General features: G+C 40.2%; 2 protein-coding genes across 2 annotated transcripts in view; one reads left to right on the top strand and one right to left on the bottom strand.

Moving 5' to 3' along the window:
• Nucleotides 1–19,917, bottom strand: part of PHC3 (polyhomeotic homolog 3) — a gene marked incomplete at its 3' end in the record, with an annotated part of 28,475 nt that extends 8,558 nt beyond the window's left edge. Inside the window, exons 1-10 of the mRNA XM_082003338.1 lie at nt 19,771–19,917; nt 18,837–18,995; nt 17,323–17,400; nt 15,584–15,742; nt 12,917–13,015; nt 8,503–8,743; nt 6,129–7,006; nt 4,510–4,660; nt 3,180–3,433; nt 2,166–2,322 (exon numbers count right to left, since the gene is read on the bottom strand). Coding sequence (XP_081859464.1) covers nt 2,166–2,322; nt 3,180–3,433; nt 4,510–4,660; nt 6,129–7,006; nt 8,503–8,743; nt 12,917–13,015; nt 15,584–15,742; nt 17,323–17,400; nt 18,837–18,995; nt 19,771–19,896 — 2,302 coding nt within the window. The 5' untranslated portion in view covers nt 19,897–19,917. The remainder of the gene's footprint in view (nt 1–2,165; nt 2,323–3,179; nt 3,434–4,509; nt 4,661–6,128; nt 7,007–8,502; nt 8,744–12,916; nt 13,016–15,583; nt 15,743–17,322; nt 17,401–18,836; nt 18,996–19,770) is intronic.
• On the top strand, nt 10,328–11,842 carry LOC309408093 (A-kinase anchor protein 4-like; the record flags this gene model as incomplete). Its single annotated transcript, XM_082003823.1, is given in 7 exon segments — nt 10,328–10,378; nt 10,382–10,486; nt 10,492–10,544; nt 10,546–10,670; nt 10,673–10,707; nt 11,023–11,141; nt 11,671–11,842. Coding segments are annotated over 7 exon segments (660 nt in total).
• Nucleotides 19,918–26,578: the final 6,661 nt, after the last annotated feature.

Below are 26,578 nucleotides of genomic sequence, written 5' to 3'. Positions count from 1 at the left end.
TACTGTAACAAATCAAGGGCAAAATAACTATTGCAAACAGAGCTTCACGTATTCTAGAAGATACACTAGATGGCAACAAGTTTATTTTGTTGGAAATATATTGCGTGAAACAAGGTATTACAAAAAAGCTGTACTCGTGATCAAGAAAGCAAATTTAATAGCAATTTACTAAGCACACTAAAAGTCTCATTTTGTGTGTAGAAAAGTAGTGTAACTCCAGCAACAGTGTAACTGAGCTGTAAAATAACCAAAAAATGCCAAACAAGTCATACAATTTACCAGATGACCTTTTTTTTTTCCCCTGAAGCCTCTTATGCTTGATGCTCTCATGTCACTGGACTTCCCTCTCAAAGAACTGGTTAAATGGAACCCTCACTGGGAGACAATACAAAAAAAACCAACAGCAACTTTAAATCAAATGAAACAAAGTTTCAGAAAACTTCCAGTCACACTGCAACCCTCCACTATTAATATGCCCGATGCTTGCCTTCTAAAATTTGGTCTGCCATGCTTATGTGACAGTTTGTGAAGAATAAGGTACGGGCCTCACATTATTTTACAATATAATATTGTATATGTAAAAAATGGGACTCTGTAAAAATGGTTTCTTCATTTTTCCATGTAGACAACTTAATTACAATGTAATCAAAAGAAAGTTACAGTTACAAAGCAAGGCACTTCAAATATCCGTGGTCTAAACTAGGCTGTTTCTGCAAAATGAAGAAAGGCTCTGGACTATACTGAGATATACTAGTAAATGCAATCATATAATCAGCCATAATTTAGGAAATCCTGTTTTATGTTTTATTTTCAGGTACTGTTTCCACAGTTTCTGACTTCTTTGCACAGGTGTTATATCAACATGTCGGAGGACTGCAACCCATCGATATTTCCTTTCAGTGATGTGCTTCCAAGCTAAACCAGTTCCTACTAAAAATCACTGCTACAAGTAAAAATATACTCTCAATTTTAAGCAGAAATACATATTGCCTGACCAGTAAAATAAATCATCTGTAAGCAAAAATTCCAACCATGTTTACTTGACTTCACTATCAACAAATCCTCTTCTTGAATTCAGAATGCTTTCTAAAGCAAGCTTTTTATGTTGTCTGCAATCCTTGACTTGGGTCTGACCCAATACACTTATAAGCAGTAATGAATATAAATAATTGCTGTAAAAAATAATGTATCAGAATCTAATAATTTAAAAGACTGAATGTTGAGCTAATTTGTTTGCTGGGATACACAACGGATGCAGACAACTTCCCTATCGCACTTCAGTACCATTCACCAACGCAGAAACCACAGTAACAAACTGCCATTGGTGTTGCTATCTTGAAAGTTCCTGTGAGGAAAGATCAGGGGGATGGACTGTTTTAATTAAGTAACAATTTACAATGCCTGGAGTAGGAATTAGTTGAAGCACAGCTACGGTGACACTTGCTACTGCTCAGGACACACTGTCCTGACTTTTTCCAGTCACTTCCCCGATGCAGACCTGTGGCAGTAGCAGGCACTGTATTTGTTCCTTCTTACCCTGCTCACTATGGTTTTGATATGAAAGAGGGAAAAGAGCTACTTTAAGAGAATGAAACTAAGAGTTGCATTATGACAAATTTAAACAGATCACCAAAATGAGCTCCTGTGCAATTGCTGAAGCTGTGGAAGAAAAAATCCAGAGGGAGCTGAAAAATTCTGGACTTTCAAATCTTGGATAAATTTATAAAAAATGTGAGTTAAAGAGTAACTTGGCTTTTCTGGGCCAGGCCATGGTTTAATTTCCATTTCATAACACTCATGAGGCTACCTACATTCGGGCTCAAACAGTAAAAGTGGTGTAACACATCCAAAATAGTTGATTGCTGAGTTCTAAAAAATCCATAATGATGATTGTGTCGGATACTGCATGGGGAACTCAACTTAGCTCCCAAGTTGTGCTGGGGACCACTGTATTCTAAGGACAAATGCATAGTTTCTTGACGTTCGTGTGCATCTACAGCAACTGCTGTTATGATGTGTAGCTAGTAAAAACCATTTAAAAATAGTTTCTGTTAGAGATAGTGTAAAGACTGGAGAAAGATTCCAGAAGTACAGATGGGATGGGATTCTGTAACACATACAGAACTGAGGGGGGAAAAATGGATATGTAAACAAAAACTACAAACCTTCTGCAATCATATCCTCTATCTCTGTGTCCGATGAGTTGTCTGCATGTTTTGTATTCTGCAAGTCTGATTCAACACATACAACACTCATGATTTGACCCTCCACTAGCAATCTTTTTTCTGCAGGCTGTTCTACCAGCAAAGATGAACGACTTACCTATTGCAATAAAAGCAAAGCAACAGTGAGTAACTGAACAATGAATAACTGAAAATAGTATTTGCGACTTAGCAGTTGTAACTGAGACTAGAATCACAGTTTCTATTCTGTGTCAATAATTCATTATTATATAATGCCAAAGCTCTAAGTACCATTTCTCAAACAAATACAAAGACTCACTCCTGCTCTGCAGAGTTTACAATTACGTTTTACAAAGGAAGAAACACATTATTTCTAGAGAAATGAAGGAATGGCAAAATGAGACACACATTAAATTAGTTAACAAGGCAGGCAGGCTTATAGATTTTAAACTGTCCATTTGTGGATTTAAAATTTTCAACAGTAATTCTTACCAGACACAGTACCAATCACACCAAGCTCAGTAAGGGGCTTACCAGTGCTTTAAATAACGAAATTTTAACAGTTTAGAATTTTAACACAGACTCATCTGAAAGGTTTAAATTAAGATATCACTTAAATTGAGGTATCTAGGAGACAGACAAATGTAAACCAAAAGTATTGCAAATGGTAGCCTAAAATCACTCTCTGTAGTTATCTCTGGATATAGCCTGTCTACTCAACTGTGTCTCTGCTTTCATTTAGTATCCTGTCATCCAGTGACCCTGGCAAGCCGAACAGTAGCATGAACTCCGATTATATACATAAGACAATACCAACAGTATACGAGTATACTGAAGCGCTGTAAGAAACAGGTTACCAATCAGAGGGAAAAAAGGTCAAAACCAACATTTGAAAAATTATTCAAGATTTAAATAGCTACTAGCCACAAATAACATCATCCTTAAAAATAGTTTGCTTATTAGTAGCAAAAATTTCATAGCAACTTTTACACTTACAGGGAACGGCTCTAACCCCTCCTGAATCACAAAGCCTTCAATAACATGGGTCAGGATCTGTGGTTTAACAATTGCCTGCGGAGGTTTATTTTCTAGGCTAGGAATGCTATTGGGCATTGATGTGCTGTTGCTTCTTGTTGTTGCTGCTGGAAGCAAAAGAGGTGGCGGTGGAATAGAGGCATGTGAAGGATCAGATGGAGATTTAATTACTGAGGCACTGACTGATGATGTCACTGAAGGTAGTCCCGCATGTTCTGAAAAAATAACAAAGTATGTTATATTTTTATCACTTATGTCCAACTGTTGGCTCAGAATTCTAGAAATAAGAGGTGATAAACAGACACAGCTCTGCACCCATCAACCTGTAACACAGGCCTTTCCCTATGGTTTATGGATTTTACCTTCAAAGCAATATAGTTTTCCTTGACAGACTACTCCACAAACAAACAGTTCTCATGTAAACATCTTCCTTTACTCAGTACCTACTAACTATAAGCACAACTTGCCACTAATTACCTACACAAATACAGAAGTCAAAAGCAGAAACCACTATTTTCAATCATTGGATTCTCAAGACAGCAGCTGAGGTATTTCTAAAGAAAGAATTTATTTTCTCTTTCTTAGGGATGCTTTGAGCCTCAGTAACCTGCAGGGTCACAAGTATATACAACATCAAGCCACTAAGTGCCCAGTTATATGTATAGTATATACATACACACACACTATATTATATATAGAGTATATATTTGTATATTTAGCACATCGGGGAAATTACATTAGTCTGCAGGACAACCACTGATACAGGCATGTATATCTTACAGTTCACTGAAGAAAAAAAATTTTCCTTGGTAGGTTTTGCATTAGAACAGCTCCTTACGGTGGCACATTAAAAAAATCGTGCCAAAAAGAATCATACAGTCTAGTCGACCATTCCGACCATAACTTCTGATTGCTGACCCTGATTCTGCAAAATCAGTCTTCACACCAGATCAGTGAGCATATTTTGCCCATATCACAAGCTATCACTTAAAGATTAACTGGAGATTGACACTCCTGTTAAGATTTTAGTATAAAAGTATATGCTAAAGAGCTCAAATATGCATTTTCCGTGCTACATGTTATCCAAATACATATATAAGCTACACCTTTGGGACTGAATCATTTGTTCTATCACATGGGTTTCTAATATATTTCATATTTTCTTTTACTTAAAAAATGATACCACTAAATTATAGAAAAGATCAAAATCACAGATTTCCATTTTAAAACATCAATAACTAGTAGAAGTTTCTAAGCAGAACAACTACCTTTGTTTGACATATGCTCTCACCTGACAAAGGATCTTCTGAATTAAGTGCCTCTCCATTCCCCAAGGTTATGGCTGGTGGAGACAAAGTGGGTGGTGTAGGTGTTCTAGCCATACGGACACAATCTGATTCCTCAGGCATCTCTTCTTCACATACATTCTCCACTTGGTAAATCTGCATCCAACAAACTATTGCTTTAGAGAGATTTCCATTCTATCTTAATACCTTAAGAGAGTTGCATAAATACAGTTTTTAAAATAAATTACCAGTTAAAATGTTAAGATATGCTAACCCCCTAATAAAATACTAGTTTCCAAACTGCATACAAAACAATGAACTCTGGGGACATCACACTGTCTATGAGAGCAAAATTAAAGTATTTTGTTACAAATAGCAAAATATAGAGGCATACTTCTCCTATCAAACAGACCAGAGAACTTGACTTTTTCAATGTCTTATTTTTATAGTTTACTGTACTTTTATTTACACACACATTTGTAGCTGTTTAAATACTTCTGTACAATGCAAGCTTTATAACATAATGACAGATCGGCAAATTGTTCTCTATCTTATAGAGCAGTGCAATCAAACTGTATTTCAGAAGAGTATACCAAGACTACCAAGCATTAGTGGTTATAAGAGATTATAAGGTATTTATCTCAAAACTGTTAAAGTAAATTTACATGAATTGCTGACAGAAAGCTAAGAAGATTAGGATTTAAAACAACACCTTGTCAAAGGCAAACCTGGCTTCTACTCTTTTGCCCAATTTCTACATGAAATATCAGACGGCTGAGATTATCATTACCTTCTTAATATAAATTAAAAATAAACAGCACACCTTCTTGCTTAACCTGTTGGATAGCCTGAAAAAAGCCTATAAGAGATGTTGATTCTATTGCTCATGTTAATCTTATTAGCATGTTACCACGAAAGCCTAACAATGCCATCCTAAATGTCAGTATTATTTGCATATCATTTTATTTCACTGATATTTCTCTGTACATGATTTTAGTTCAGTGTGAGTAAAGCTGAAACTTTCAGTTACAAACTGCAGATGTCTGAGACTAATGAACTAAATTAAATGGCAGTGATGGGGAACACCAAGACAGCATCAAAAATTCCCCTGTTCTTTTATGAAGAGGGTCTTTTCAATGTTAGTATAAAATTGATTATCCAGAACTCTATTATCTTAATAATCTGCTATACACCTTTGCACCTAGTATAGAGATGATCCTCCCACTCAAAATTTCAATTGACTATATTATAATTGTATTAAGAGGTAAAAGCTTACAGTCTGTATGGTATATTTATCAAAATTCATTTTGACATAAGTGTTGACATATAATTACTTGTTTTTTTAACTTTAAATATGCTGCATTTTCATTAAGAGGTAAGATTTTAGGTCAAAAAGTTGCACTTTCATGATTCTTGGTTGATATTCTTGGCTGATGATCCATTACAAAAAGCCAAAACAGTATCAGAGGAAAATGTCTATTGTTTTCTTAAAACTCATTTCTGTAATCAATAGATTTCTTCCGGTCCTCTGTCTAGCACCTGGTTTAACTCCCTCTGAAGTCAATGGGCCAGACTTACAGATCTTTAGAGAAGCTGAAGTTAAAGGACTGCAATTACCACTTACCACTGGAGTTTCAATTGGTACCGATGGCTGCACTTGAAGATTTACTGCAACAGTCTGTGGTGGTGGAAGAGTTTGAAATGGCAGCTGGACCAAAGCTTCTGCAGCAGGAAGTTCTTCCTCAGAAACCAGAGTGTTTTGAACCAAAACCTGGCCCTGGGACAGAATTTCAGGCTGCACTTGTAAAGACTGCACAGACTGCAGTGGCAGTTGTTGAATCTGGGTTGAAGACGTTGATAGCTGAGGAGGAGCTGCGAGAGGTATAGGTGTGGACTGCAAGGCTGAATATTGCTGGTGTGGTGTTGAGGACACGATCTGTTGGCCTGGGGAAACTAAGCTGGGTTGATCTACTGACCCTATATGTACAGTGGGGGAAGACGGAAGTGGAAGATGCGATGGAAGATTAAGTGGCTGTGCAATTGGTCGAACTGGATTGGCAGTAGTTTGCTGAGGCGCAGCCTGCTCTGCCTGAAGAGCTGTTGGCACGAGGGAGTTTGCCTGTGACTGAATAAGTGCTTGAGGATGAATAATTATTGTGGGTGACTGACTAGGGGAGTGAGAAGGTGGAGGGGATACCACTACTGATTGCTGAGCTGACTGGGATGGAGTAGGAGATAGCGTTAGAGGTGGAGGATGGATGTGAATAGGTGAGCAATGAGACTGGACGCTGCTGGGACCCGGAGGAAGACCATGGCTTGGGAGTGGTAGACAGTGCTGTGATGGAGGGGGTTCCTGACCCGAAGGAGTCTGAAGTGCAATTGGCTGGACTTGCTGCTGCTGTTGCAGTATCAGCTGATGATGGGAAATCTTTGGAGGTGGTGAATGAAGTGGGATCTGCTGATGTTTTACTAGAGAATGAGGTTGCAACGGAGAATATGAAGCTGCGATGGCGGGGGGGGGGGAAAAGTGACAATTAGTATTTATTTCTTTAAGTCCAGAGTACATTATAAAAATATTAAAAGAAAGGAAGTTTCTACTTTAAAGTAAGACCAACCAAACTTTCTCAACCCTTCAGATCTATGTTTGGAAATACCTTCTTTGACAGCATATAGTACACACGAACAATTTGTTAGGAGAATTTATCAATTTCCAAAGCAAAATGCAGCAATGAATAAATTAACACAGGCATGCTTTCTACATATATATGCACACATATATGTACTTCATATATAAAAGTATCTAAACATCTTTTTGGTGCTAGTGCTAAGATTATTGCTGACCCAACTTTCTCTTATTTAAGAATTTCATGAAACTTTAAATGGATTTAATCTTTGCTTTGAAGCAGACTGGAATGGAAGAGATAAGCACATCACAATCAACAGGATTTGTTGATATCTGCTAAGTTAAAGTTTAGGTGATGTGATTTTAAAAGACTAAACAAAATTCCAAGATTCCAGTATGAATGGAAACCTTTCAAAGTATTTGCCTGAACTTGAACACACAAACTGAAATGTGTGAATCCAAAAATAGTGCAGCTTCCAGAGGTATCGCATCACCTTTAGGTAAACCAGTGACTCACTTGCAATTCCTTAGAGCACATGCACACTCATTTTCCTCCACATGCAAGCCTCTTCTTGCTTTGTCTTTTCCACTTGAGAAATAACTCATTTATGTAGTCTTCTCTATTTATTCTGCTAGTAAAGACGGATTTTTTTTCCTTACAGAAGTAAGTTCTAAGAGCATTAGGGTGCAATACCTCAAGCAGGTCTGCCTTGCAGTCTTACTCCTTCTCTTAAAGACGCCATTAAGCCAAGCTAAATCCGCAGAACCCACACCAGTTGTCTAGACTACACTTACTCTTGCAAAATAAGGAAGCTAAAATGCAAATACAATGCATGCACTGTAAATGCATATCTATCCAACTGTATGCTTATCTTGATTTATCTCATAATACAAAATACTAAGATTCTGGGGCACTATTGCCTATGCATTTATAGAAGTACTTGATATAAAAACATTATCATGACACAGACAAGACAGTAAAAAAAATGAACAACCAACAAAATAGATTTTGATGAGAGCAAGAGGCTTGAGGTGGTTTCAGCCCACATATTGCTTCCCAAAGATTGGGGATGGCATGTCCTGACAATGAGCATACAGAGAGACCAGTAATAAGAATCGTATCTGTATTGTGATTCAGCTGTGTATTGCAATTGCTATATTGTGCTTGCATTGTGATTTGAGAAGATTGCTGTATCACTCTGCTAAATCAACATCCAATATCAACAAATAAATAAATTTACTATTAAACATTAAACTCTCTTCATGTGGAATACCTAACAGAACCCGGTCAGAGAGCACTGGACTCTGACAGAACTGTAACATACAAATTACCTTTAATTAAAATAACTTTCTTGTGGCTCCATTTTCATCCTACCTGGTGTTATTAAGTGATGTATGCTTGATGTCCGTGTGACTGGTGTACTCCGACACTCTGGAGATGGGCTCTCGCCTTTTCTATTGCTTTCTGAGGGATCTGGTTGGCTGCCCTTGGAACTGGTTACAGGTTTATTAGGGCACAGAGATAATGACTGAGTTTGACTGCTGCTCTTTGGTGGGCCATTCTGTGAACTTGACAACACACCCAACTTCTGACTGCGCAGTGTCAAGTTCTGAACCTGGGAAATGAGCAAAATGTGAAACCATGTGCAAAAAGCCAAACCATATAAACATCTATGACAAACATCTAGGCAAGGACATAGCAAAAAAATGTTATGTAATGCTTCTCATCCCATGTGATCAAAACACATAAGAAGTTAAAAATATGCAAATCAAAGTATCTTTTAAGACACAAAATTTAGAGAAGAATAGTGATCTTGAATTACTTCAGTGATAAAATACAGGAAAGTCTTTTTTCTTATTCAATTTTTAGAAGAAATGGAAATTGTTCATTACATTAATTTGAATTAAAACTTGCCTTTTTTTCCTCTTATTGCACCTTCAAAGTGAATGACACAAAGCATCTTAAGCAAATGCAATTTTATTTTTACACAGATGCTGCAGAAGTGCAGTCGTCTCTAGGTATATTTGCAGAGACTAACATAACCCAGAGCCTTGGGTAGTCAATGGGACCAGAATCTGCAGTACGTTACCCATGTCTTAACAAACCTGAGCCCTTTATTTCTACAGCAATATTGATGTACCTGTTTATCATGACACCTCCAATGTCACATGAAACAAAAAGTTTGCCTTCTGAAATGTAAATCAGTCAGTGATTAGTTTCACTAATGTCTGTTATACCACAGCCAGATTCTATGCATAATGATCCCAGCTTTCCAATCCTATGTGCTGAGCTAGAATTTTATTTTCAAGGATAAAGAGTACCCTTGTAGCACTAATTTACATCATACTTTACATGAAAGAGAGGACTAATTATTACCACCATCCACTATTTTGATTACATACTCCCTTCCTCATTCAACAGTTAGCACTTATGTAATGAACAGCCAGTTGACATTTTACTTTTCACAGTTCAGTTTGTTACCACAGGATGCATCCAAACCCTGTTTCAAAGGCAACGGTATTTGTTTCCTTATTGGCATGCATGAGGCATTTACTGCTAATCCTATCTCTGTGAATACAAATCAACCTTCAGCACACCTTAATAGAAAAGGTAACTAATCTGAGATGTCCAGGTCATACAGGGTGGGGGGGAGTGCTGCATATGAAAAGAAAAAAAGTATGAAAGTAGAAGGGAAGAAGAGTAAGTAGGAAAGGAGTGCCAGTTCACCTAACAGGCCATGTTAGGTCCACCACTGAGACACTGCTAATCACTGATGAACTTCTGAGTTTCGCTGATATTTCTACTTGGAAGACGATACTGTGAGATCACTACACTGTACCTTCACAAACACCTTGCCTAAGTGTAATATACACATCTATGTATATAAACAAATGCTTTTTTTTCTTATTAACTGGCATTGCCAGTTTTGCCTACTACCCAATTTTACCCTACTTGCTCAGGTTTGCTTATACGGTAAACAAAGACACTTCTCTAAACTCAGCTGACTGAAACCCCAAGGACATATTTATCACAAGGCTAGAAAAATAAAGTGTACCAGTGTTGAAGCTTTTCCATTGCATCACTGACTACGGATGACACTGGATCTTTGCAATGTCATTGCTGCTATAGAAACTACTAGACAACCAAGGTTAACAACATCTGGCAATAGGGCAGTACTGACCATTGAGAGGGGAGAGGAATGGTCCACTTGTGCGAAGTGGACCTCTACAACCCTGTGGTACAGAAGGATTAAGACTGTAAAGTCATACGCTTTACTGGCATCTCTACCTTGAACATACAAGGCAAAGATACAAATGCAAAAAGAGCTGCTAGCCTGTCCAGTAATCTCTCTGCACTTTCAAAGTTGATCTGCAGAATCTGGAGGAAAGAGAGGCACTGGTGACAAAGGATAACGAGGCATGATAACTCCCACACTGAAGAAGCAGTCTGTCTTTTCAATGAAGGCTCAACTGACGAACTTAACATTGTGAGCTTGCTCAACAACATCCTTCATAAATACACAGCTGGATTCCAGCAAGCTCTGCCCCCTCAGATACCTACTGGAAAAGCGAAGGGAGGGCAAGCTTCAACGATTTACCATTATCTCAGAACAGTGACACATCTTTAAAGTCTTCACACTGTCAAAAAGGAAGCAGACTCAGACAACATTTATCATACATAAATTAACTTTTTTCTTTGGTTGTTCAATTTGCACAGAAAGAGTTCTCAGAAAAAGTGGGAGGCACTGCAAATAAATACAGGCACTGAGCAAGTCAAGGTTCTACTCATGAAGTGAAAAGCAAAAGCTCTTGCAGATCTGTGAACAACAAATCACAGATGATCAGCTACTAATAAGCTATTACATATGATCAGTTCCACCAATCAGCTCTTTAGAGGACTAATAAAAGAGAAGACAAACCAGGTTCTAAGAAAACATTGATCTTCTTTGGTGATATGTCCAATCAAAATGGCTGCAGACAAGGAGAAAAGTCTATAGATAAACAGATGCCTGGGCAAATAAAACAACTGGGATGAGATTATTCTCATGTTTCTGTGAGAGGCTAACAGCTTATGCAAATCAAGATACTTTAACAGTCACTCTTGAAGATTAAAATTCTGAAAGAAGACACCTGTACCTGCTTGTGTGTTTTTGAACACTATGTTCCTCAAATATATGAGGATATTATATGTGACCTAACAAACTCTATCACAATAAACCTGCATAGTGCCACAAACACTCTAATGACAGACTCCGACTTTGCTTCTGCAGTTAGGGGGTATTTATTCAACATGGGAAGCCAAAGGTCAACTGAAATTTTGGAAGCAATGGTAGGAAGGCTTTACCATGCCCTTTTATTAGGACCTGGTGATAAAAGCCCTGGTCTCACAGTTCAGCCTACAGTATACTGAAAGCATGGTTCCCATTAGACTCTCACTCCCATAGCATGCCATTTGCTTTGCTGAAAACTCAAACGAAGGAAAGAGAGCTCAGTATGTGCTGAGAAAGTAACTGAAAACATATTTAAATGAAGAGTTGCAAAGCTGCATTCAAGTCAAACTGAAAGCAAAGCTCCAGAAAAGGAAAAAACAAGTTAGGAACACCGTCAAGAAAAGAGCACTAATTCAACCGTCAGTGGCAGAAGATCTCACTTTGACTGCATTAAGTCCAATACAAGAACATTTACTACGATGGACAAACAATGGCAAAGACTAGTACCTCCCAACACTTGCATACCACTCACAACAAACTCTTTTTGGAAAAGCCTGGGAAGAGTCAAGGTTTCAAATCACTAGCAGTAGCTAGTGGGCCAAGTAATAGAGCTCAACAGCTTGATTCTCAAAAGGAAGACAGAACTATTCTCTCAACCATCAGAAGTTCTTACATGAGGCTGGCTTCAATATGAACAACAGTTCTAGTAAAACACATGGAAGCCCTAGTAAACACAATGAAAACAAGTTCCATCTAAACATAACATTCATCTGTTGATCAAATCCATAGTATGGCTCAAATAAACAATTTATTGACCAACTTGTCCTACCTGTGATGAAACTACGTCCACTCATGGCCAAAGGGAACACTGCAGACTGAGTAAAAAGCAACTACTTGTCAGACTAATAGAAGTGGTACAGTACTACAAACTGTAACAAAGAACCAAATTAGTGAGCACCCAGACACATGTGCCCTACTAGGGAAGAGGCAATAATATGACTTTTGTAAAGGACAGTCAGTGACCTACGAATCTATTGGAAGTGTCTGAACCAGTCAACAAACATAGGGTCAGAGAATATTCAACTGGTATAATTTACTTTCTAAAAGATTTCTAAACATGGTCTGTTTACCAAAGGCTTTTAAAGAAACTGCTAAGATAGAAGATCTTATATGAGAGCATTAATTCATTAGATAAATGTTTGCTTTTCACAGCAGAAGACTGTGACAAATATGTTCTGTACATATTTGTGCTGTGCCATATGTTTTTCCAGATATGCAAGTATGTTGAGCAGTGAAAAGGTGATACAAGTTCAGCTGCTAACATGAAGTTATTCAAAGTAACAAAGGTGAGAGCTAATTATGAAGACCTGAAATGTCATATCCAGGATGCTAATTTTACATATAACATGATCACTTCTAAATGTAGGATGATAGTAAACAGAAGACGCTGAAGTTGTACATAACCAGTACTCATTAGTAGTTTTTATAAGCAAGTAAAACTTAAGCACAATGTTTCCTTACTTCTCAGTTTTGGCCCACTCTACTGGACATATCTTTAATAAATTTACACAAGCTCACCTGAGTAGCTGCAGACTGACAGGAAGATGAGGAAGATGATGAGACAACAGGAATGTCAGACTGGACAGCAGCCACAGTGGTTGCAGGAGTGAAAATAAGCTGTTAAGTGAGAAAAAAAAATCTGGTAACAGACTGAAACTTTGAAAATATGTGAAAGAAATGCAGTATTTTAAAGAGAGATAGATAGGTTACAGGTAGTGATGTACAGGTTCTTTTTTACCTTCAGATGAACTTACTCAAGAACAATTTCTCATAGTAGTTTAAGTAAATAAATTTAAAAGATAATAATGTAAAATAAATATAATAATGTAAAATATTTCTTCTACATAGTCAGAAAAGTATCTCTCATATATACATACACTTGTCATCTTTCATACAAGCACTTCAAAGAGGACTTTCCCTTCAATAATACAAACTAATGAAACAAAGGCAAAAAAAGTCCAGAGAGCAGCCCAGTATTCACACTACTACAGAAAGAGAACTTAGAAGATCTTCCAATCTGTCAAAATGTTATTTAACAAGCAGAGTTGTTATATCAACTTTAACCACACTAAAGTTTCATAGTGAGAACAGGTATCATACAACCAACCTGAAATTACTAACTTCCAGCATAGCTAACTGTCATTAATTTCTTTATAGACAATATAGCAAAGACAAGCTTTACGGAAGGCTTTCAAGAGAGATCATTAGTTAGTCTTCCATATTTTTAAAGAGATCTGAACCGCTAAGGAGCAGCTAAGAAGAAACTTGAAGGTATTTATCTGGAATTAAATCAAACCAGTGATGAAGCTGTTACTAAGAGCTAGCTTGAGGTAAGAGTTGACCTTTTTACAAAAAATGAAAAGCCTGGTGATGAAGAAAAATACATGACTTCTAGTATGTAAGTTAGAAACACTGAAAGAAAGGTATGACGTTCGAACTACTGAAGCTAGCAAAATCATCTTGCAATACAATTCTAAACAGAAACTATAAGGGTAAGTTTCTCTCTTGAAACTGGGGTGTAAAGCAGTTATTCAGGTAAGCATGGCATTTGACACTGAGAGTCTGGATGAAAATTTAGTGTGAATTAATAGGAAAACTGTATCAATAATCCATGTCAGTGAGAGAGATTGCTACTACAAAAAAGAACCACCTCATCCTCGTATTGCTTCAGCTCTTACATTGTTAATGCATATTGAAAGGCAGTGACATGAAATGAATTCGTAATTCCTATTCTGTTAAATAAGATGCATTCAGCATCTAGCTTTTCTTACAAACGAGAGACTCAAGAAATCCTTTCCCTGGGAAATGGATAAACAGGCATTTGATCTGTAAATCCTTATCTTTAAGTCATACTACTTTTTTCAATAAACATGTAGAACAACAATAGCCAAAGAAAAAACTCAGCATAGCATAACGGCATTGCTGTGCATGCCTAAGGAAAATCTCAGAAAAAAGAACAAAGGATCACTTTCCCCAAACATTCTTCAGAGGTGCAATTCTTGCAAGAACTCATGCCTGCATCTAATTTTTTATAGCATTGCAGTCATGGACCATTGGCTCTGAACCTCAGTGCAGCATAACAGCGATTCTTCCTGTTTCATATAGTTGAACATAACACTCCAGGGAACTCTGGTCATTAACTCACACAAGCTGTAACAGTGTCTTCGGCCTTTACCAAGTATGATTGGTACCTGAGCATTCATGTATAACTTCAATAATTTCTATGAAATCCCACACAGATTGTGAAGTTCAATTCATATGAAACTCACAAAAGAAAGTACTACCTTAAAAAAAAAAAAAAAAGAAAATCACTAAACAGATTTTTCAAAGCTGCCCATTAGGAAATGGAAATGCCATATCGACAGGAAACTGCAAGAATCTAATGAGTTTCACATGAATCCAAAGAGAAGGAAATCTGTGTATCTAACTCAAATTCTAGAGACAATCATGCAAGGAACAATCTTAATTACATAGAAGAAAATTTTAATCAAGAGTCAGAATTCTGACTGTTACCAGTGCATTGGAAAACAATCTACCCTGAATATTGACAGACTCCAGTATGCCCTTCTACACAGCCAGAAAAGACATGTGCTCTTTTTCCATTTTTCCCATGTTTGATCAATTTAATGGTTGTAGTATGACCAGGCTAAAAACACTTGAGCAATCTTCACCAGAGAACTAAGCTACAGCAATCCTTTTACTTCGGATGAGAGAGTTGGGGTTGTTCACCCTGGAGAAGAGAAGGCTCCATGGAGACCTTAAAGTACTTAAAGGGGCTTATAAGAAAGATGGGGACAGACTTTTTAGCAGGGCCTGTAGCGATAGGACAAGGGGTAATGGTTTTAAACCAAAAGAGGGTAGATTTAGACTAGATATAAGGAGGAAATTTTTCACAACGAGGGTGGTGAAACACTAGCACAAGTTGCCCAGAGAGGTGGTAGATGCCCCATCCCTGGAAACATTCAAGGAAACAAACATTCTATGATGTCTACAGTGTTTCAGAAGATATATATTCACAAATTAGTGACTAAATTCTCAATGCTATCTGAAACTAAAGGAAAACATTTATAAATAATTTATAAAAACAAAATAAAACCTGAAATGGTTAAGATTTGGGGAGGGGGACGACACATGACGACAACAGACAGACCAAAAGCAAGCTTACAAATTGTAATCAAAACTTACCATTTGAGCTCGTAGATACATTTGAGCCTGGCTTGCACTCAGGGTTGGAGAGGTGCTCCCCAGCAACATAGTCTGTTGGGTAATACTGCTGCTGGTGGTGTTGGAGGTCTGTGAACGGCTTATTATCTGTGCAGGTGTAGGAGAGGTGGAGAGGTTAATCTAAGGAAACAAAAATATTGCTTCTGTCATGGAAATTCATTCATCCTAGGGTCTAAAGCCAGAAAGCCTTTGACAAAAATGGCGGGGGCAGTTGAAATCTCTGAACTGTAAAGATATCAAAAATATATTGAGCCAATCATCACAAAACTGGATTCTGGCAAGACATTTTCATTCTTAAACTGCAAGCAACCATTTGGCAGTAAATAATAACAAGCAGTTACAAGTATAAACAATGATACTATGAAGTCTGAAAAATATACCTCATAGAAATACACATTTACAGAATATGTAGCATGAGCTTGCAATATTTTAAGAAAAATACCTGAATTTTAATATTTAAGCATCTTTAAATGTTTATATTATCTGACTGGACTGATATCTTCTGTTATGCTTGTTATGTAAACTGATCAGGACACTTCCTTGTGCTGCCGTATGTGGACTTTGATTCCTCATTCTACATATGCACATTTAAAAATGACCAGAAACAAAAATTTTATAGAATTTCATCTTAAATGCTCCTGAACAGTTGCTCTTTAGCATCTTTTCAAACAAATGCTGATGTGGTTTTGGTTTCATTCTTTTTCCTTTTGTTTTCTCATCAGTCTAACAGAGTTAAGTGCCCAGCTCTTTTTCATCACTTACTCAAAAGATTTCCTTGAAAAATCCCAGACCAATTATTATGTCAGTTTAACGTCAGACATCTTTAAAGGCTTCCCCTCCTAAATTTAATGAATGATTTTTGCTCGTAACAACTGTAAGCCAAAGCAATGCTATGAGAGCTTAAAAAATATACAGTTAAATTACTGAAGCTACACACTGAAGTCATGAACAGCTTGAGGGCATGATTAATAAGCAAGATGTCTGTAGGACTAACAAAGACCTACTCAAGACAACTGTAAACTGTACATAAGAGACTGCAAATTACATGTCTGAAGATACCGCTTAAAGAAATACAGCATGAACTGAACACAGAGCTGCTAATAACTGAAACCTGGGCACATGCCTAGAATATGGATGAAGTAATTGAAAGTGCATAAAACATGCATGATGAAAGATGATAATTAATAAAAGAATGAATGCTAGAAACATTTAATCAGTTTAATATATATATGTGAGCACTGACTTGGATTCTTTAGGTTTGGTGCTCTTTAATCACTGATACACAGTTATGATTTTAACCTACAGTAGTGCTCCGAACAAAGAAACTGATGTGAAAAATCCAGTAAGAAATCATGTAAGAGATGAAACCTCAGGGAGTGACTCCTGTGGTGGTCTGAACAGTCACTAGCGCTTGTGGAGTGAGCAGCTGCCCCTCAGATCACCAAGAGTGGGCTGGGACTGGGGAAGCCTCCAACACTGGCCAGCAATGATAGCGGCTGGCAGCACACATCAGGATGACTGGCGGACGCTGGAAGCGCAGCCTACACTTACTACAGTCGTCATACTTCTATTTACTGTTTCTGTAATACTAATTTTAACCACACAAATTTAAATACTAAAATCTTTTCTGTTTTTCCAAGCAGTTATATAATAACCAAAAGGGGTTGAGAATGGATGGAGGGCTTCATTCAGTTACGTACCGAGGTCTGCGACATGCTTGACTGCTGAGTGACACTCCCAGTGGGGGAAGTACATTGCCTCCCACCTGACAGGCTTGCCTAAATAGCAAGAATACGTGTCAAATAATGAAATCAAAAAAGTGTTTAAGTGATGTTCATATTATTGCATAAACCATCAGAAATATCCCTCTCTACCATTACCTCTTCTCTGAGTTAACAGTTAAAAAGCTTTACTCGATGGAATTAGTTTTCAGCAAAGTGCACTCTACACTATGGAATACTATCTGCAAGGTGCTAAAATGCCTTGAATTCCTACCCAATTTCAGGCACTCAGATTCTTGCAGATCAAGACTTGAACAACAACTATCAGAGATAAAGTCCATAAAACTGTTAATGATGGAGCTAACAGATCAGCTCACTACCTTTGGTGCTCAGAACTTAAAATGTGACATCATTAAAAACTGTCATTATCAAAACTCACATCATATTTTTTATTATGATTAGAATCCTCTAAAAATAAAACAAACTCTATAAATGCTGTAAAGACACGCCCATATTCTAGAATGATAATTTATGTATGCACATCTAGTGTCTCTAACAGTACGCTACTCCAGCCCTTCAGATGAACACAGGGACAGTGGTTTAGATTTCTGTATTAACAGACTGCATACCAAAACTCCCTAGCCTTCCCCAGTCTGATTTTCTTTCCTCTGTCTTGGTAAAGATGCACACACAAACCCGTTACAAAAATGACAAATCAACGTATTATCACAATCTAATGGAAAAGGTATAGAAGAAAAAGCCAGGAGCACAGAAGAGTCAGGCCCAGTTCTGACAACAAACAGCTATATCCCTGAAGTCTTTAATTCCATTTTTAGCATTTCCATGTGTAAAATCATTAACAATCACCTATCTCTGCAAGACAGTATTCTCAATCCAAGGTCAATTGAAGTCAAAGGAAATCTTTCCACGGCTTGAGTTTTCAAAATGGGTATCCTCCAGTGTTTGCTAATGTTAAAAGCTGTGCCTCAGAAACAAAATGTCATTTACTTCCTACATTTTCACATTCAGGGTTAAAACTGAATTTTTAAAACTTATAATTCAGCCAGATGTGTGGCAAAATACGCTATGATACCAGATGATCATTATTTTTATTTGATTTCACTAGGATACATTGCTATTCACTGCTTTCCCCATCAACTTTTAGAGAAAATCATAGGATGAAGACTGAAGTGTTCTATTTTTTTATATTTATTTTATTACTGTTTGATGATTTACATGATGCATTATAATGTATGCAATAAAGCATGGAATGGTTGCTTACTGGAGCATCTATAACACCAGACAAACCCCTCCAAATAGTTTGGAAGGAGATACAATTTAAAAGAACAAAGTCATTAAAATATAACAGTGAATTATTGTGAGGCATTAAGCTCAGGCACTTAAGCTGTTATTATGTTTGACAATGCTCTAGAATTGTAGCCCTGCTCTAGAAAAATAGTACACCATTCTTTTTCAGCAATCTTCACTCTCACCTGTGGTACAGTTGCCAGACTCTGAAATTGGGTACTGCTTAAGTGCTGCTGCTGCAAAGCAGCAGTCTGCAGCATTAGATGCTGCTGTTGGGCTGCATACATCTGCTGGAGGTACTGAGCAGCTGAGCTAGGAGGACGATGCAAGGCCTGCTGAATAACCTGTGATGAATCAGTAGGTAATTAATTACAATTACAAAGTACACACCATGCTGACATGATGCTGAAATGAACCTTTACAAGGAAATAAAACCAAATAAATTATTTTCACACCAATTATGTAATACTGAACCTGCTCCATCACTGTTCTCAACCAAGTCACCGAATATAGTCAACATAAATATATTCACGTTTTCAAGGAAAGCCTAACAATCAGCTGACAATACAGCATAATTCACAACACAACATCCACACCTCTTAGGTTCTTGTGAGCCAGTCCTATGTAATGTGCCGCTTTTTGAAAGATCAGGGTAGTGCGAGAGACTCAATCATCAAACCCAATGGAATAGACCGTACAGAGTTTGAGAAGACCAAATTCAAAGAACAGCAAGAGGGGGCTGGATCCAAAGCAGCAGTTACGCACACACTATACCTCTGGATTCCTGTAGTCAATGTTGGTTAAACTAACAGCTTTATTTTGAGTTATTTTGTAAATGATTATGTTAATAATCCATACTATTAGGGAATGGTGAAAAAAACAAACTTTCTAGCATAGCATTTCCCCCTCCCTTATTTGAAGGGCAGGCCTGTACCCTGCACTGTTCGTAAGTGGTCTGATACCTTTCCGTAAACAGTATCTTCTGAAAACCAGTAAGGAAGATACTGAGAAAGACAACAGCAATTAAGAATGGAAAGTTAATCTTGTGTAAAGTATTGTGCAATGCCTGTATTTGAGACGACTGTACAGGAGAGGAAAGAACATTTCATAGCCCAGTACCTGGACGGCATGCCTGTCAGAGCCGCTGTAGACAGAGATCTGCGGCAGCTGTGTCCGGGAAGTGGAGGTGGTAGTGATTGTAGTTGTAGATGCAGAACATGTTGTTGTGTTTGGTTCATTCTCCATAGCTGTGCAGTGTTCGTCCAGCCTGGCAGAATTGAAATAAAAGCAGCTCACAAACAGAAGGCCAGTACACGCCGATTTCAAAGGCAAAAAAATCTACGTTTCACTGAGATAGAATAATGGACAATTTTTAAATGGGTAAGTTTGTAGTATTTGCTATTACTTGATGGAATTTGTTGAGAGATGTTGTTACAAACTTCTAAGATCCATCAAGAATAGCAACAGGTGACCAATTTAGGAATACATGCAGGATTTCCAGCAAGCTACACAGGAGTACTGCCGCATCCCTCTTTCCCACAGCATAGCACTGAAACTGCTGGCCGACCGTTCTGTACATTCAGCAAAACGTTCTTGGCAAAAATCACTGGTGGCATGCTCTATTTGGAAAGAGATGGAAAGGATGTAAAGGAAAATGCTTTTACTTTTTACAGCAACACCTCACAAAATATAGCAAGAGTCAAGGAAGAAACTACCTCTTTAAGCATCTCTGATGATTCCTCCCCAGCCTTATGAGACTTCCCTCTGTTGCAGAGTACAGTCTCTCTCCCAAAACGTCCTCTTTAAAACTGAAATTAATCACATATCTCAATATATGACAGGTATTTAATTTTTTTTTCAGTATTAGTATTATGATTAACAGGAAGTAGCATAGTTGCTCTTCATTGCTTTTAAAAGGATATTAAAAAAATGGATGGGGAGAAGATGTGTTTCCTTCTTATCATAAAGAAGGGCTCAGAAAAATAATTGTTGGGAGCATTGCAACGTACTAGGAAAAAAGCAGCGTTGCCAAGTGCCTAACAAACCGCCCATTGGACGCTGCATCAAACAGGAACATAATTACAAGTTTCAACTCACACAGCTGAAAGCAGAATGCAGTGCTGCCAGGCTGCTACCTTCACCTCCCAAAACATGACTACTTTGCAAGCAGAGAACTGCGCATGATGCCATAGCTCCCAAGTACTTGGAATAACTAAACTTTAATAGATGTCATGACATGACCATGTGGTCACCTAAGGACCTCATGCCTATCACTGTATTGTGTATCTGCATATGTTTTTCCATCAAAGAAAATTCATGGCAATAAAGCATGCTTTAAAAGCAGAGCTCCCTACTACTAGAACTGAAGAAAAAACCACAGCTTTGTGGTTAAAAATTCAGCTCTGTTGTGCATTATTGATGCCATTTGTCTACTTACATTAGAGCACAAGGTAACGTACACGGGTTAACCACTTCAGTTGCAACAAAACCAGCACCACTTCTAAAACCACTTTACATTAATTTCACATAATGCTAATGAAAAGTACCTTGAAAAAAGTCCTGTCTCCTCCAGAAGACATTAAAAGCGCATCAGAATATTTACACCTACAACTTGTCTGGCTAGTTTTAGCAGAGCATTATGCAACCAGCTAAATCAGCCTAAGAAAACAACACTGGATGTTTCATTTCCTTTGTTCTCAGACACATTTTAGATGTATTATTAGTGAGATGTGCAATGTATCCTGCTCTACTAGCTATTCCATCAGAAGTTCACCCCATGAGAGCTGTTACTCCTTTAGCTGAAAGCATCCCATTTTCAAAAATAATTTTGTTGTTGCCCAAGTCGTTCCCACAATGGACGTACAAGGAAAAGAGGAAAGAGCTCATAAATTTTTGTTCAGCGTGGCCTGGTGCTGAGGTGCATCTCCAGTCTTCCTTTAACACCTCACTTGGAGACACTATGAGATGCTTTCTTGCCAGTGCTCAGTCCTACCGCAATGCAAACACCATGCAGCACAGCGCTAACACGCAGAAATAGCGTGCCCTCTTTCGGCTGAAGGAACAGTGAAGTGTTTCAACAGATGACACTTGCTAGAAAACTCTCCTCTCTTGACGTGAGAAGTGCAATCTTTAAGGGAGGAGATACATAAAGAGTGGTTGTTTTTAGCAAGGACCTCAAGAATCCATTACAATTTAGCAGCTAGGTGTTTTATGATAGAAAGCATAAAAAACATTACAGACTTAAAATCAGACTGCCTTTACAGCATCACTTTCGTTTACTTTACAATGCCATATAGGCAGAGACAACTTCTAGTTATAAAAAAAGTCTCAGATACAGTTGAAAATAATCTTCTGAAATTGTTCATTGAGCACTCAACGATATGAAAAAATGCAAAATTCCTAACTTACAGTAAAATTCATTTAACAAAATGTATGATTAAGACCTTACAAAGTCATTGCCTGTAAGCAACTTACTTTAATTCAAAATAACCTCTGTAATGCAAAGTTTTAGAAAATGCACTAAACTCTGACTTTAAACAACCACTGTGCATTTCAGCAAACCAAAAATACAAAGCACAACAGAAAACTATGTTGAAAATAAGTATTTATTCAAGCAGTAACAGTATGAGACACCATGTAATTTCAAATTACACTGTGCATAATGTAAATATCCAAAAGTTTCAATCTCTTTATATTTTTTGGTCAAAGAAAATATGTGAAGCAAAAAAATACCTGCTATTCTATACCAATAATGTTGAACTACCTTCACAGTGGATATGCATGTCACTACTCATGCTTTAGAAAGTTTGACTTTTGATAAATGTCATGGTAATAATGAACACTGCTGACAATCTGCAACCATAACTAGTATTTGAAAATAGTTGTTGTTGTTTTGTTTGGGTTTGGGGTTTTTTTTACATATACATTTTTTTCTTATTCTTTCCATTCATGACCTCTCCTTACAACTCCGAGGGTACAAACCACAGAATATAAATTAAAGTTTCCTCCAAGTCAAATCCCTACAGGCATTTTTTATGTGACTGAAGACTCCAAAATAAATCCTCTCCCTTCACTCTAGCTACAGTATAGGCCAGCCTTGTCCAAACCTTGGGGTTTTGTGTTTTTGTTGTTTGAAAAAAGAAAAAAGTAAATTTAAAACTATGCTCTGTGGAAATACAAGTCACGTTCCCCAGTACAACTTGCCCGTGAAGCAGCACCCAGCGTACACCAGCCCGGGGGCTGCCCGGGCCCGCCGGCGCGCTGAGGGAGTCCAGGGCTGCGCCGCAGGCAGCGGCAGGGCCCCTCGGCGGCCGCGGCCGGAGCTCCCCGCCGCAGGCCGGGCCCGCCGGGCTGACCCGCCCCCTCAGCCCCTCACACCGGTCCGCAGCATCACCCGGCCCAGCCCCACTGCCACAGCGGGCGGCCGCGCTCCGGCCCAGCGCCGCCGCCCCCGCAGCGGCCCCGCAGGCGCCAGCCGCCGCCGGGGAGGGAGGAAAGGTGGGCGGGAGGGGCCGGCCCGCCGCCGGGGCGCCGTCAGGGCGCGGGTCCCCGCCTACGCGCCCCGCCCCGCCGCGGCCTGGCCGGGGCCTGCCGCTGCCGCTCCCCCTCCTCCGCGCGTCCCGCCGGGAGACTCGCCTCGGACAAGCCGCTCACTCCGCTTCCGCCATCTTCTCGCCTCCCTCAGGGGGAGGTGCCGCGCAGGCGCCCTGGGCGCCGCCGGCGCCGGGCACGTGACGGCTCCCGCCGCCATGTTGTCGTTGGAGCGTGGCGTCGTCGTGAGGTGCGGCGTAGGGCCGTGGGCTATCGGCCGCCGGCCTGGGCGTCCCCGCGGAGCTCGCCGGGCAACTATCGGGTCGCGGTGCGGTAGCGGCTGGCTTCACATTAATGCAGGAATGTCGTGGCGGGGAGCAGCAGGCTGGCTGGGATAAGGGGTCTGGCCTCCCTCAGGGCCCACAGTGGGGTGTGGTGCTGTGTGTTTAGCTGAGCATGGCAGCAGGGACAGTTGTTTTAATTTTACTGTGGCAGCAGTATAGGTGAGCTATATGTTGCCAGGGCCTGTGGCAAATAAGCTTTATTTAGTTCATGCTTCAGGTACAGTAGGAAAATGAAGGAGGTGGTACCTGTTGGTTTGTGAGTGCTTCTGGGAGGTTAAGATCAGGAAAATACCTGCCCTGTAGTGCTCTTCCACATGGGCTGCTCAAGGATCTCAGCAGCTCCAGCCAGGACACTGGTGGTGAACTTTTAACTTCTCTGAGGAATATGAAACCGAAGAGTCTTTTAGCCCTGTTAGCTTAACTTTCAGTTCCCTCCTATGAAATGTTGGCTCTGAGCCTTTCCCTGCTATGGGGAAGACCACCTTCCCCCTGAATTTGCCATAATCTATCAGGGTTGAATTAAGTCATTAATTCTTGTCTGAAATTAGCAGCTGCTGCATGTTACCTGGCATAGAAGAGCAAAGCCCAAGATCCATAAAGACAAGTAGCCTCTATACCACATACGCCTAATTCAAATCTTATGTGGGCCATATTGACAAAATTGGCTCATCGCCCTCCCCATGAGATGTCTTCCTGTGATGAAATACCTTCCCTATCTTAGAATTACATAGGGTCATAACACAAGGTATACGAGTATTTTCAAAGTTGCTTGTATTCCCAATGATACAGAAAGTGCGTCGGTGCAGCGAGAGGATGAAAGCGGCTAAATTGGACAGAAGTGCTGGCTTATGACACTTCAAATAATTTGACAGAGAACCAGTTGTGTGAGTGAAAATTAATTGGTTTAAAAATTGGTAACAGAACAATAGGAACAAATAGTAAAATGTAGCTCAGCAATACTTCTTTCTGCAGTTGTCTTGCTGTTTTCTCACATAATGCAGTTTGACCAATAGATAACTGAACATGAAGGGGGGCAAAAAATGCCAGATAACTATCCCAACCAGCTGCTAGACAAGTACTTTGTAAAGAACAGAATCTTGGCAAGTGTTTTATAAATACCTTCCAGAGCATTATATATGAGCTTATACTGCTGAAGGGTGTAGCAGTCACACTGAACACAGGTGGAATGCCTGTGATAAGTAGAGACAATTTACCAGGTCTAATGAGGATGCCTGGTGTCTGTAAAAGATTATATGATGATTAAGTTGGAGGAAAATACGAATTTTCATAGGTTAAAAAGGAGGTGTAGGGAAAACAAAGACTTATGCTGGAGTACTTCTGGAGATCTGTTAGGAAATAAAAAAAAAATGTTGGAAGTTCTGGTGCAAGATATTGGTGAGTTCACATACAGCAAGGTACTTCCTGATGTACAAAAAAGGATGCAAGACTCTGGAAGCTTGGTGGAGCAAATAGCTTTCTTCTGAGGGGGAAACACCCACCCCCCCCTGCCCCCAACCACTTCAGGAAGGTCAGGTAACATGAAAAAAATCCCACACCTAAGGTAAACAGCACATACGGCCTGAAGTTACTTTGTCACCAATATGAGAAAGAGCCAGGGGAGTGGATTGGAAAGTACTGATCTCACGTAGCAGCCTGTAACAGCACGGAAGAGCTGAACTCCAATGCTGCTCAAATAGAGACATCCAGATGTGATGTGGATTGGAGCGTGGAGGGGGCTAAGGAAAAAAGGAATTGCTTTTACTTTAACAGAAGAAAGGTTTCCTATTTCTTAGGATTGCCAGAAACATCCATCTCTTCAGGAAGCGTTGGGCAATGTAAATACATGTTATCAAAGAAGCTATTGATGTATTATTAAATAGGCAAAGCCGGATGGAAATACTTGCAGTGATAAGGTGGCTTATGATACACAGCTTTAATAAAATACCTTATGTTAACCATCCCCTTTTACCCCCATTAGTTAAAAAGCATCCTTCTTTATATCTTAAAATCAGACATTTTATATATGGTAACGAACGCTTCACCTGAACTGAATGTAGCATCTTGTGGGCAGCGCACACTGCGCGGATTTGCGAAGGAGCATGGTTAGACGCCTCCAAGACTATTTTTCCTGAAGCTGAGGTGGTAGCGATGGGTTTGAATCTACCTCCCAGCCCCGTTCGAGAGCCTGGTCCGCAGGCTGCGCTTCCACTGCTTAGAGCCGGAGGAGCTGCTCTCCACCAGGCACCGCTGCAGGCCTTTCTGGCTCTTTAAGCCTTAGAAAGAAGGACAGACCTATCTGTACCGAAGTAAAAGGACGGGTTTTCCTCCTGCGGCTGTGGTGGAACCCAGCAGCCCGCGAGAGGCCGGGCAGCTCAGCAGAGCAGGCCCAGCCGCTGCCCGCCGGTTCGGGCTCCCGCCCTGCCGGCGCCCAGCAGTCCCAGCATGCCTCGCGGCGGGCGGTACCAAGTGGTGGGGAGACGGCGATGCATACCCCCGCTCCGGGCGCCGGGAAGAGAGAAGAGGAGCCATCGGGGTGGCTTCTGGCCTCCCTGACCCGGAGCCACCAGCTCCGCCAGGCTTCGCTGCAGGGATCGCGGCTGCCTCTGCGCCGCCGCTGCCTTCACCCTTCCGCTTCGGAATGGAGCATTCCGCTCCACAGGTGTGCGCTGGAGTCCAGTGGGGAAGAGCCCACGTAGCGCGCAGGGGGAAGGAGATGCATCTGAGGCGTGGCGCCCGCCCTTCCCGAGCGGCAGAGCGCTGACCGGCCGCTCCCGGAGCCGCTCCTCCTTCCCGCTTCGGGAGGGTCCGTGCTCCCCTCCTGCGCCGTCCTGCGCGGCTCCGCGCTCTCCCCCTGCCCCTTCTTCGGTGCTCCCCCGTCCTCCCGTGGTCCCGCCCGCCCCAGGCTGGCGCCGTGAGGAGGGGGCGGGACCGAGGCGCGCTCGAGGGACGGCGGCGCGCTCGAGGCGGCGGGGTGGGGCGGGGGTCGCGCAGCCGCCGCCGCCGCCTCCCGCTCCCGCAGCCCTCCCCTTGCCCGCCTGCCCGCCCGCCGCCCC

Source organism: Phaethon aethereus (assembly GCF_964289735.1).
Source record: "Phaethon aethereus genome assembly, chromosome: 9".
In the NCBI taxonomy this organism is placed as follows: Eukaryota; Metazoa; Chordata; class Aves; order Phaethontiformes; family Phaethontidae; genus Phaethon; species Phaethon aethereus.
The sequence above is the reverse complement of the archived record's forward strand: the minus strand, read 5'-3'. Positions and strand labels throughout refer to the sequence as shown.